Source organism: Artemia sp. Qi Xiang Cuo, chromosome 12 (assembly GCF_049724085.1).
Source record: "Artemia sp. Qi Xiang Cuo chromosome 12, ASM4972408v1, whole genome shotgun sequence".
Lineage (NCBI taxonomy): Eukaryota > Metazoa > Arthropoda > Branchiopoda > Anostraca > Artemiidae > Artemia > Artemia sp. Qi Xiang Cuo.
Genome location: NC_142805.1, coordinates 3,549,367 through 3,563,563, shown reverse-complemented (window position 1 = coordinate 3,563,563; position 14,197 = coordinate 3,549,367). Strand labels below are relative to the sequence as shown.

The 14,197-nt window shown below is 36.3% G+C and overlaps 1 protein-coding gene across 1 annotated transcript in view; it reads right to left on the bottom strand.

Annotated features, from left to right (window-relative positions):
- LOC148945668 (adenylate cyclase type 2-like) overlaps positions 1-14,197 on the bottom strand; it is a 69,623-nt gene that overhangs the window by 32,877 nt on the left and 22,549 nt on the right. Inside the window, exon 4 of the mRNA XM_089097726.1 lies at positions 337-460. Coding sequence (XP_088953852.1) covers positions 337-460 — 124 coding nt within the window. The remainder of the gene's footprint in view (positions 1-336; positions 461-14,197) is intronic.

Below are 14,197 nucleotides of genomic sequence, written 5' to 3'. Positions count from 1 at the left end.
TTGATGTTATGTTTAATCTCCCACTGTCAGAGGCCCAAGAGCCTTTGTGGGGGTCAAAAGGTTTTTAATTTTTCTTTGTTATCTTTAAACAAATTGATTGGTTGATTGATTGATTGATTTATCATACTCACCAAGATTTTTAAGAAAATTATTTTGAATTATAATCTTCTTGACGAGTCAAGCTTTACTTTTAATAATCCGAATTTGATATGCATAATTAAAGAAAAAAATTTTAAACTTCGACCATCAAATCACCATGATTTAGCTATAAAATAAAATCTTTGAAAACAGAATTTAGCTATTCTTGTATTATTCATATTAAATCATGTTACTTACCTACATGTTCAGGAAGAATATTTTGAAGTAGAATTTTGTTTACCAGTCGAGTTTGATTTGCCATTATTTGCTCTTTTTTAAGTTGTTTCTTCAGTACATAATCCAGTCTATGAACAAATTCTTCCTATAAAAGAAACACATTAATTATCAATAAAATTCTAGAAATATTTTAAGCGTGTTATTGCAACAACATCATTGTGCTTACCAATCTGTTGCCCCGAGACAATTTTAATGCTACATTAAGCAAGCAGTAAGCCTGGCTGTGGTGGCATGAGTACGTCTGAAAATTTCCCAAAGGTTGAGGGGGGGGGGGCAAGTACTTTCAGGAGCCTTGTTTTTCCAATATTTGATTAGAAATATTTCTCATTTGCTGATTTTAATACAATTTTTCTAATTTAATATTCTATTAATGTTTTCTGGGGGGGGGGGGGCAGGGATATTTTAACCTTCCTACCCGGCGTCCACGAAGAATAAGATCACATATCTTAGCACTCAATGAAATACTAAAATATTTTCAACTGTTTATACCCTTTTGATAAAACTATTGCCTTACCTAAATTGCGCAGTCAATCGAAGTCCTGGGGTAACATAAACAAAATAAATTAAAAAATAGCTTCTTTCAGTTTCCACCTTGGTTGGGATATTCAAGGAGGGTTTCCAAAATCCCAGATTGAAAATAATTGTACAATTTCAGTTCAAACAAGGCGCAATATACCTACTCTTTCTGCTAATACTTATCAGTGGAAAATGGGTCTTTTACATTATTTATGACCTTTGCCCATGAGGGTGCCATGAGGGTGAGTCATGTGATCCCCAACGGATAATTACTGAATCATTGAATATTCTAATTGCAATAAGTCTTCCGAATGTTTAAGTTATTTTATTGAGGCAGGGGAATTGGGGCTGCTGGGGGACGAAAACGGACAGGACACGGTATTGACTCATATTGACTCATAATGAAAATGCATATCTGTATATTGTCCATTAGAAGTTTCAGAATGATAAAACATAAAAACAAATACGCGAATTAACTAATTTGAATTTTCTATTTATTTTGTATTCATTTATTATTTTCTATTTGTTTTCCAGTTTTTTTTAGCACGAATACCCCGTGTACGCCCAAAAGAGTTGACAAATTACGTCTCTATACAGCTGTATATTCTGAACCTGAAATTGGTTTGACTTGAGACTTGTTTCTGTCGTTCCAAGTGTTACAAGTGAATATTTGATAGGCTGCAAATTCCAAAATTTTTAAGGAACCAGAATTCTAACTTACAATTCGTGATACCTCGAATTACACTACAACTCGTATCATAATGTTCGCGTTAGAAATTTATATATGGAACCTTCACATGTGAATTTATATACAGGTCCTTTACACATGAAAAAATGTTTAAATAATACTTCAAACTTAAAAACGAGGATAAAAATGTTATACCAAACTGTGAAACACAGAAGCCATCCATAGCTGTTTATTAGTTGATTGTTTTTTCAAATTGATCTTCAATTTCCAATTAGCCCACGAATCAAAGTAATTAGTAAATGAATTATTTAGGAATTTTCTAAGTAAAATAGGTAGTCAGTTTGATTAAATACATACTTCAAGGGATGGGTGCTAATTTTGGACATTAATCGTCTTCAATTCTATCTCCCCTCTCCGAAAGGGTAGAGGACCACTTACCCCCTAACCTAGATTTTGAAAATACCTTTTTGGTATTTTTTTGATTGTTATATCTTTTGGTATTTTCATTAAAAATTAATTATTTTTTAATTTTCATTGACAAAACTTTAAATAGCTGCCCACCATCCTAAATTTTGAAAAACACGCCCTATAGCCTACCCTAATTTCCAGGAATTGGCGCCACTCGTATAAACGATCAGATTACCTGTGACTACGGAAGGTAAAACGCTTGAATTTGATTGTTTTTCAACTATTGTCAGCAAAAGTCTAATGCTCGTTCCACATTATAGTCACACTTGTCGATAAAATCAAAATGCCGCACGACTACAGCGCCAATTACGTTCGCCGTTTATAATTTCTTGAGTTGAACATTTTTCAACTTTCAAGCATAATTTTCTTGACTGACCAATCAGAGTCAAGATTTAAGGCATAATTTTTAAACTGGAAAAGATGGAAACTTAGAGCAGCTGTTTTTCTATCTGGGAGAGGAATCTGACAAAAGTTAAGAAGACTTAGCATTAGTAGAGAACAGTTGGACACAAATTACTGTTGGTACGAACTCTTTAAACTAATTTCTTACAATTTTAATTTTTTGCTTTTTAAATACATCTGTGACGCTAAAATCAATAAAATTGCCTTGTCATTCGTGATATTTGGCTTTCTTTATTGATAGATGTGACTTTGATGTGGCACGGGCATAAGATCCGAACCCACTCTGGATAATCTTTAGTCAAATATGCCTAGAAATACTTAAGAGCTAGCAGCTAATTTTTGAGACGGTTTGAACCGCCGTAGGGCTACGTATTCAACCACAAAGGGCAGCAACCATATGCAATATTAATACAGCTCATCCAGTCTATGCCCATGTATTGTAGATGACATGAGATATTGGTTTTATTTTATTTAGAAGATATTGGTTTGACAATTGTGACAGTTAATAACAAATTTTATTTTGAAACAACATACACACACGCAGAAATAGAGAGACTGCGTGTAAAAAATATTGTGACTCAAAACTAATTCGTTTTTTCTAATGGCTTAAAATTTTAAACAGAAACATAGAAGAACCAATTAGCCCTTTGAAAGGCTGGGTTATTTGGCTTCTCTTCATAATTAATTAGAAAAAACTTTCCAAAAAGTAAGTTTTCAAAGAAAACTAAAGGACATTTCAAACTTAAGCTCAGCAGGTACAAATACCTTTTAAAATTCAAACTCAAAACGACCAGAAATTACTATTAAAGAATAAATAAAACCAAAAACGAACAGAAATTAAATAAACAATCATAGCAAAAACATACAACAAGTAATAATATAAATGAATAAATAGATATTCAAGCGAGTAATGCTTAGATTGAATATGAAAATCAAGCTTAAAACAAAACAAAAATTTTCCTATTGAAGTATAAACGAAAAACAAAACGAACAGAAATTAAATAAGCAATAAATGCAAACAAATATACAGTATATATTAATGTAAATTAGTAAATAACTCTTAAAACGAGTGAAACTTAAATTGAATATGTAAATCAAGCTTGAAACGAAAAAAAATCAATACAAACAAGAGTTTGGGTATCACCTCCTTCTCACACTTTAAAAGTCTAAAACCTACTGCGTCATTGGCGCTTTACTAAAACTAGTTTTATGACAAATATTTTCTTTTGTACTTAATATTGAAAATAAACATTAAATTATAGTAACATTTTGAACTGATGAGCTTTCAGCAATTAATATCATTAGACATCAAATATTCAGTTTAATTCATTAACTCTTTTTAAGTTGTTAAAGACGAATATAGTTTCCCTACAAACAAGTGTTTGGATACTGCCTCCTTTCCTAACTGTAAATAAAAACCAAGAGCCTACTACGTCTTTGGGGCTTAAGTGAAAACGGAGTTCTTACAGCATTGAAAATAGAAATACAATTACAGTGAAATAAATTCTTGAACTGATGGATCTTTCAACAATTAATATCATGATACATCAAATATTCAATTTGATGTTGTTTATACTTTCCAAGATTGTTCAAGACGCATATAGTTTTCAGTAAAGCGCCAATGACGCAGTAGAATTTAGACTTTTACAGTGAGAGAAGGACGTCATACCCAAACTCTTGTTTGTAGTGATTTCTGTTTGTTTCAAGCTTAATTCGCATTTTCAATTCAGGTTGTACTCATTTAAAAATTTACTCATTAATTTACATCAATATCGAGTGTATTTTATTTTTCATTGATCGTTTATTTAATTACTGTCCTTTTCAATTTTAATTTATGATTCAATAGCAAATTATTTTTTTTTAAGCTTGATTTTCATTTTAAATCTAAGCATTACTTGCTTTAAGATCTATTTCTTCATTTATATTTTTACTTGTTGTATGTTTTTGCTATGATTGTTTATTTAATTTCTGTCCATTTTGGGTTTCATTGGTTCTTTAGTAGTTATTTCAGGTCGTTTTGAGTTCGAATTTTAAAATGTATTTATATCTGCCGTTCTAATTTTTGAGATTGCCTTTAATTTTATTCGAACAACTGATTTTTCGGAAAGCTTTTTTATTAAATTTTTGTTCGTTTTTGATTGCAAAAAATTTCAAGTTTTTAAAAATTCCTTATTTCAAACTCAAACTTTAAAAAAAAATCAAATATTCATCAATATATCAAAACTGATGTCAAAGTAACAATATCAAAGTGAAAAAATGCGTTAGTGTCAACCTCGGAGTTTTTATTATCTGATATTTGAACTATTTTTAACAAAATTACTATCTCAAAATTTTTATCGGATGGGTTTGGGGTAAAAGGGCGTGGGAGGACCAGATTAAACTTCGGTCTCTTTTGACTCATTTAAAGTGAACTTTCTAATCATAGGCAGCGCGATAGCATTGCCTAAGTAAAGAACGACGATGGCACAATGTATTATTTATTTTATTTTTTTTCTTGGTCTTAGAACAGGACACTTCGTATCAAAGGAGTTGTCGTAGAAACTTCGAAAAGGGCTAATTCGATTGGAAGTTGGAGTGGCTAGTGCCCTTTTTAATAGTCGAAAGTGATTGAAGGGCAACTAGCCCCCCCCCCAACGCCTGTTTGTTCAGCGTAGTTGATTTCCAGATAGAAATTATGTTTTTCAGGAGGACACACCCCCACAACCCTCAGGGCGAGGGTTTTAAGTTATGCCCTGGGGGCATATAAGTTGGAGCAATGTATTATTTATTATTTTTTTCCTTTAGAGCAGGGCACTTCGTATCGAAGAAGTTGTCATAAAATCTTCGAAATTTGTTCTTTCTACCGGAAACTGGGGTTGATTTTAGCCTTTTTAATAGTCGAAATTGATTGGAAGGTAACTAACATCCATTTCGCGCCCACTATTTCCACGAAACGCAGCCAATCTAAATTTTAAGATAGCCATTTTGTTCAGCGTAGTTGATCTCCAGATAAAATTATGTTTTGAGGAGGACACTCCCCAACAGCCTTCAGGACAATGGTTTTAAGTTAGGCCCTGGGAGCATATAAGGTTTTATAGAAGGCGTTGTCGTAGAAACTTCAAAAAAGGCTCGTTCGATTGGAAATTCAAAGCACTAGTGCCCTTTTTAATAGTCAAAAGTGATTGGACGGCAACTAACCCCCCTCTCATGCCCACATTTTCCCCAAACACATCCAATCAAAATTTTGAGATAGCCATTTTATTCAACGTAATTTTAAGTTCTGGAAATTAGGTCTTTGATGACGACAACCCCTCCACAGGCCTCAGGGCAAGGGCTGTACGTTATGCCCTGGGGGCATATAAGGTTTTTAAAGAACGCAATGTCGCAGAAACTTCAAAAAGGGCTCATTACATTGGAAATTGAAATTGCTAGTGCCCTTTTTAATAGGCAAAAGTGATTGGAAGGCAACTAACACCCCTTCCACGTCCACCATTTCCCCAAATACATCCAATCACAATTTTAAGATAGCCATTTTGTTCCAAGCAGTTTAAAATTCAGAAAATTATACCTTTGAGCAGGACACTCCCCCCACAGTCTTCTGGGCAAGGGATATAAATTATGCCCTTAGGCACTATAAGTTTTTATTGAAATCTTTGTCGTAGAAACTTGAAAAAGGGCTCATTCGATTGGAAATTCAAAGGTTTAGAGCCTTTTTAATAGTCGAAAGTGATTTAAGGGTAACTAACCCCCCTCTCACGCCCAGCGTTTCTCCAAACACATCCAATCAAAATTTTTAGATAGCCATTTTGTTCAGCGTAGTTATTTTCCAGATAGAAATTATGTTTTTGATGAGGACACTCCCCCACAGCCCTCAGGGTAAGGGTTGTAAGTTATGCCCTGGGGGTATATAAGGTTTTAATAGAACGCCTTGTCGTTGAAACTTCAAAAAGGTCTCATTCGATTGGAAATTGAAATGGCTAGTGCCCTTTTTAATAGTCGAAAGTGATTGGAAGGCAACTAACATCCCTACCAACCCCACCATTTCCCCAAATACATCCAATCAAAATTTGAGATAGCCATTTTGTTCCACGCAGTTTAAAGCTCAGGAAATTACACCTTCGAGCAGGACACTCCCCCCACAGTCTTCAGGGCAAGTGTTATAAGTTATGCCCTGGGGGCATATAATGGTTTTACTGAAACCTTTGCCATAAAAACTTGAAAAAGGGCTCAATCTATTGGAAATTTAAAGGGCTAGTGCCCTTTTTAGTACTCGAAAGTGATTTGAGGGCAATTAACCCCCCTCTCACGCCCAGCTTTTCCCCAAACACATCCAATCAAAATTTTGAGATAACCATTTTGTTTTACGCAGTTAAAGTTCAGAAAATTATACCTTTGAGCAGGACACTCCCCCCACAGTCTTCAGGGCAAGGCTTATAAATTATGCCCTGAGGGCATATAAGTTTTTATTGAAATCATTGTCGTATAAACTTGAAATAGAGCTTTCTCGACTGGAAACTCAAAGGGCTACTGCCCTTTTTAATAGTCGAAAGTGACTTGAGGGTAACTAACCCCCCTTTCACGCCCACGTTTTCCCGAAACATCCAATCAAAATTTTTAGAAAGCCATTTTATTCAACGCATTTGAAAGTTTTGGAAATTAGGTCATTAAGGATGACAACCCCTCTTCCCCCCACAACCCTCAGGGCAAGGGTTGTAAGTTATGCCCTGGGGTCATGTAAGGTTTTTATAGAAAGCGATGTTGTAAAAACAGCAAAAAGGGCTCATTCAATTGGAAATTGAAAGGCTAGTGCTTTTTTAATAGTCGAAAGTGGTTAAAGGACTACTACCCCCCCCCTCTCACGCCCACCATTTCCCCAAACTCATTCAATCAAAATTTTGAGACATGCATTTTGTTCAACGTAGTCGAAAGTTCTGGAAATTAGGTCTTTTAGGATGATAACCCCCTCAGAGCCCTCAGTGCAAAGGTTGTAAGTTATGCCCTGGGGTAATATGAGGTTTATGTAGAAAGTTGTTGCAGAAATTACAAAAAGGGCTCATTTGTTTGGAAATTAAAATTGCCATTTTTAATAGTCGAAAGTGAATGGAGAGTAATTGACCCAACTGTCACGCCCACCATTTCCCCAAACACATTCAAAGTTTAGAGATAGCCTTTTTGTTCAACGTAGTTAAAAGTTCTGGAAATAATGTATTTAAGGATGACAGACCCCCCAGAGCACCCAGGGCAAAGGCTGTAAGTTATGCCCTGGAGACATATAAGGTTTTTATAGATAGAGTTTTAGTAAAAACTTCAAAAAAGGCTCATTCAATTGGAAATTGAGACAGCTAGTGCCCTTTTTAATAGTCGAAAGTGCCTGGAGGGTAACTAACCACCCTCTCACGCGCACCATTCCCCCAAACACATCCAATCAAAATTATCAGATAGCCATTTTGTTCAACGTAGTAGAAAGTTCTGGAAATTAGGTCTTTGAGGATGACAGCCCCAGGCCTCAGGGTAAGGTTTGTAAGTTATGCCCTGGGGGCATATAAGGTTTTTATTAAAAGCGGTGTCGTAGAAGCTTCAAAAGGGCGCCTTTGATTGGAAATTGAAAGGGCTAGTGCCTTTTTTAATAGTTGAAAATGATGGGAGAGAGATTAACGCCCCTCTCACGCCCCACCACTATCCCAAACACATCCAATCAAAGTTTTGAGATAGCCATTTTGTTTAGCGTACTTAAAAATTCTGGAAATTATGTCTTAGAGGATGACAACCACCCTCACAGCCCTTAAGGTAAGGGTTGTAATTTATGCCCTGGGGGCATATAAGGTGTTTATAGAAAGTGTTGTCGTAGAAACTCAAAAAGGGCTCATTCGATAGGAAATCGAAAGGCCTAGTGCCCTTTTTAATAGTCAAAAGTGATTGGACGGCTTGAAATTTTTATAGTAAAGATCAATGTGGAGGAGTCGTCAAGGAGTCGTCGAAGGATCGAAGGGATCAAAGGAGTTCTCGTAGGAGCGTCGAAAAGGGCTCATTCGATTGAAAATAAAAAGGGTTGATGACCTTTTTAATAGTCGAAAGTGATTGGAGGGCATCTAATCCCCCTCCCACGCCCACTCACCCGATTGCCTTTCTGTTTAAAAACTAAATGTTGCCTTAAGATTAAATCGAAATGCACTCTGTTAATGCTAATTTCCAATAAGGCATCTCAGCAGCATCCCAAGAACGACTGAGAACTTTATATATCCCAATAAATTTATATATCCCAATAAATTATTACACTGCATTTTAAGACAATATTTTTCCGAAAATTCACAATTCCCATTAAATTGAATGAATAAGATCCTTTACCGTGGCATGAAAAGAGGCATCCAAGCATGCGAGCCTAAATTGTGACTATTCGGTACGAAAAAAAATAGAAGTAAAAATGAACCTTTTTTGTTTCAGCGCTCTCTGTGCTAGAAGATTCCCGCCTATAATGGTAATCCAGCTCGCACGACCTTGGTAACTCATTCATTTGCATTTCGACCCGTTCAATAGTGTATCCAAGCTATCAAAGACAGTAATCCTGATTTGTTTGCGAATGATATCAAGTTTTCCATTTCAGGTCAACTAGAGGAGGTATGAAACGAAATTAAACACTATTATTTGTGTGCAGATTTTGAAAAGGGTGAATGTTGTTAAAAATTGCTGAAAATTTTTCTCCAGCATAAAAATAGCAGGCCAAATGATAAAGTTTTAAAAAACGAAAAGATTTAAAGTATTATATTCTTTTTCCCTGAAAAGACTATGTCAATATAAAACGAACAGAAATTAATTAAAAAAATTTCCACAAAATAAGTTTTTCAAAGAAAAGTAAAGAACTCCATTAAACAAAAAATTAGCAAAAATAAAATCAAATAATCTACGAAGCGTGAAACTAACGCAAGTCAGCATCGATAAATAAATGAAACCCAAAGCGAACAGAAATTACAATAAATAACCGAGGCAAACTCAAAACGAGCAGAAATTAACATAAGTTGGGCTCAAAACCCCTATGCCTTCCCAAGGCCAGAACATCATCACAGAATTTTCACTTTACTGAAAAAATACAAATGAATGTACATTATCAGTCTAATATACATACACTGAAATTTAGTAATCAAAATGTTAATATTATTTGATTTATTAAAGTTATAAAAGTAAAAACATTTCTATTGTTTTTCAGCAAAGTGAAAATTATGTTATGGCCTTGGGAAGCCATAGGGGTTTTGAGCCCAACTTATGTTAATTTCTGCTCGTTTTGAGTTTGACTCAGTTATTTATTGTAATTTCTGTTCGTTTTGGGTTTCATTTGTTATCGATGCTGATTTGCGGTTGTTTCACGCTTGGTAGATTCCTTGGTTTTATTTTTGCTCATTTTTTGTTTAATGGAGTTGTTTACTTTTCTTTGAAAAACTAATTTTGTGGAAATAGTTTTTTTTAATTAATTTCAATCAAATTAACCCTCTCTGAAGTTTATAAGAGTATCCCTTCTATAAGATCCATATATTTCCCGAGAGTAGCCTATAACTTACAACACCTATCCCTGGGCCCTGGGGGGTTGTGTCGACCCTAGAGTTTGAATATCTGATGCTTGAACTATTTTCAATAAAATGATTACTTCAATTTTTTATCGGATGGGTTTATCCATCCGATACACCTAAAGGCGTGGAGGGTGGGAGGGGCTAGTTGCCCTCCAATTTTTTTTCACTCTGAGAAAATGAACTACAACTTTTAATTTCCATTCAAATGAACCCTCTCTGAAGTTTATACGAGCACACCTTCCATAAGAACCATATATGCCTCCAGAGCTATATATGGCTGAACTTCAGGAAATGGTTGAACTTCAAGGAAATGGTTTGGTCCTGGTTAAACTTCCTTGAAGTAATGATATTAGGGCTGTTTTAAAACATTTTTTTTAAACAGTTTTAATGATTGAATTTCAATGTAAGTTTCTTTTATAGTGTTTTTATTCTCTTCGTCTGTTTTGATGAGGACGGCCCTTGGATATAGGCTCGAAATATTCATTTAAAGTTGCGTTCCACTGTCTTGTATAAAAAAATTCCTTGTTGTTCTACTTACTTGTTTATGATCTTAGAACTATTTTTAACAAAATGGCTACCTAAAATCTTTTATCAGATGTATTTGGGGAAAAAATGCTTGGGGGGCCAGTTTCCCTCTGATCACTTTTGACTCTTAAAAACGGCACTAGAACTCTCGATTTCCAACCGAATGAGCCCCTTTTCAAGTTTATACGACGACCCCTTCTATATGATTTGCCTCTGGGAAAAAATAAATGGAGTGTGGGGGGATAGCTGCCCTCCAATCACTTTTGACTCTTAAAAAGTGAATTACAACTTTCAATTTCCAATCCAATGAGCCCTCTAGGAAGTTTATACGAGCATCCCTTCCATAACAACCATACATGCCCCCAGGGCATAACTTACAACGCCTACCCCCGGGTCCTGGGAGGCTTTGTCGACACTGGAGTTTTGTGTCGAAACTTGACGGGGGGGGGGGGTAGTCGCCCTCCGATCGGGGACGGGGGGGGCTTAGTTCCCTTAAAAAGTGAACAAGAACTTACAATTTCCAATCAAATCAGTCCTCCCCGAAGTTTATACGAGCATCCCTTCCATAAGAACTATATATGCCCCTAGAGCATTACTCATAACGCCTGCCTCCGGGCCCTGGCGGGTTCCTTTGACACAGGAATTTTTCTTATCTGACCTTTGAACTATTTTTAATGAAATGGCTATTATAAAAATTTTATCTGATGGGCTTGGGAAAAAAGGATGTGTGGGGGGGGCTAGTTGCCCTCGGATATCTTTTGACTCTTAAAAATTGAACTAGAACTTTCAATTTCCAATCAAATGAGCCCCCTCTGAAGTTTATACGAGCATCCCTTTCATAAGAACCATATAGGCCCCCAGGACAGCACTTACAACACCTATCCCCCGGGCTCTGGGGGGGCGTTTTTGTTATCTAATTTTTGAACAATTTCCAAAACACTGGCTATCTAAAAACTTGTAGCGGACGGATTTGGAGAAAAAAGAGCGTGGGGGGCTAGTTTAACTCTCTTTACTCTTAAAAAGTGAACTAGAACTTTCAATTTCCAATCAAATGAGCCCTCTATGAAGTTTATACGAGCATCCCTTTCATAAGAACCATACTTGCCCTTAGGGCGTAACTTACAACGCCTTTCCCCGTGCCCTGGGGGGGGGGGGTTCTATTGACACCTGATTTTTTTTCTTATCCGACCTTTGAACTATTTTTAACAAAATGTATATCTAAAATTTTTCATCTGATGGGTTTTAAAAAGAAGGCGTGAGGGGAGGGGGTCTAGCTCCCCTCGGATTTCTTTTGACTGTTAAAAAGTGAGCTTGAACTTTCAATATCCAATCAAATGAGCCCTCTCTGTAGTTTATACGAGCATCCCTTTCATACGAACAATATATTCCCCAGGGTATAACTTACAACGGCTGCCCCTGGGCCCTGGGGGGGTTTTGACGATACCTGAGTTTTTGTTTTCTGACTTTTGAGAAATTTTTAACTCAATGGTTATCTTAAAATTTCTATTGGATTCATTTGGGGAAAAAGGGGCATGGGGGGGGGGCTAGATGCCCTCCGATCTCTTTTGACTCTCAACAACTGAACTAAAACTTTCAATTTCCAATCAGATGAGCCATCTCTGAATTTTTTCGAGCATCCCTTCAATAAGAACCATATATTCCTCCAGGGCATAATTTACAACACCTGCCCTCGGGAGCTGGGGGGCTGTGTTGACTCCTGAGTTTTCGTTATATGGTCTTTGAACAATTTAAAAAAAGCTATCTCAAAGTTCTTATCGGATTAGTTAAAGGGCGTGGAGGCGGGGGGGGGGGCTAGGTGCCCTCCGATCTCTTTTGGCTCTTAAAAAGTGAACTAGAACTTTTAATTTCCAATCAAATGATTCCTCTTTGAAGTTAATACGAGCATCCCTTCCATAACACCCATATATGCCCCTAGAGTATAACTTACAACTTCTGCCCACTGGCCCTGGGGGGTTGTGTCGACACCGGAATTTTTGTTATATGATCTTTGAACTATTTTTAACAAAATAATTATCTTAAAATTTTTATGGGATGCATTTGCAAAAACGGGTTTGGGGTGGGGGGGGAGCTGGTTATTCTCTAATATCTTTTGACGCTTACAAATTGAACTAAAACTTTCAATCTCCACTCAAATGAGCCCTCTCAGAAGTTTATACGAGCATTCCTTCCATAAGAAGCATATATGCCCCCAGGGCATAACTTATAACCCTTGCCATGAAGACTGTGGGGGGGGGGGGGTTGTCCTGCTCAAACATATAATTTCCAGAACTTTAAACTACGTTGAACAAAATGGCTATATCAAAATTTTGATTGGATGTGTTTGGGGAAATGGTGGGCGTGGAAGGGGTGTCAGTTGCCTTAGAATCAGTTTCGACTACTAAAAACGAACTAGCCATTTAAATTTCCAATCGAACGAGTCCTTTCTGAAGTTTCTACGACAACGTTGTATATACAAAACCTTACATGCCCTCAGGGCATAACTTACAGCCCTTGCCCTGAGGGCTGTGGGTGAGTTGGCATCCTCAAAGACCTAATTTCCAGAACTTAAAACTACGTTTAATAAAATGGCTATCTCAAAATTTTGATTGTATGTGTTTGGGGGAGTGATGGGAGTGAGGGGGGGGGGCGAGTTGCCCTCAAATCCCTTTCGACTATTGATGAGGGCACTAGCCCTTTGAATTTCCAATTGAATGAGCCTTTTTTGAAGTTTATACGACAACGCCTTCTATAAGAACCTTATATTCTTCCAGGGCATATCTTAAAACCCTTGCCCTGAGGGTTGTGGGGGAGTGTCCTCCTCAAAAGCATAAATTCTATCTAGAAATCAACTACGCTGAACAAAATGGCTATCTCAAAGTTTTTATGGGATGTGTTTGGGGGAATGTTGAGCCCCTGGGGGGGGGCTATTTGCCCTCCAATCACTTTCGACTATTAAAAAGGGCACTAGTCCTTCGAATTTCCAGTCGAATGAGCCCCTTTTGAAGTTTCTACGACGATCTCTACCATATGAAATGCCTCAGGGGAAAAAATAATAAATAAATCAACAATAATAAAACATTGGAGCCGTATGGCCTTTACTATAGGCAACGCTATAGCGTTGCCTCCGATATACGCTTAAGGAGTAATGTGTTTGATTTACCAATACATAATAAACGTAAACCAAATTATATTTATTGAAGTAACTTTTACATTATCAAATAATGAGGGTTGTTAAACAAAAACACAGAATACAAATCACACAAGACATCAAACCAAACACAATGTTCAATGTATGAGTTCAAACTACTCTCTACGACAATTTACATGACCATGAATCCCATTTTCATACTCCAAGAGATATTTCTACTCAAAACTCTTTGTGAATTAATTTCTTGGACTATTTGTAGAATTGCCGCGCAAATTAATTTTTATCACAATGTTAAAAGTGATTAATAATTGCAGGATGTGCCAATAAAACCCTTGAAAAGGGTTTCGACTTGTTGCCTATTATTTAAATTTGTTTTATGTCTCTGCAAGTCGGCAAGAGAACCCTTTAAATCTCAGATTCAGGTGATGCCAACTTATGAAAAAGAAGGGGGAGAGGTATTTTCAATTATATATCAAGGCACAAATGACAAATTTCCGAAGTATAGGGGATAGGTCCTATTTTTCAATAAAATTGTCC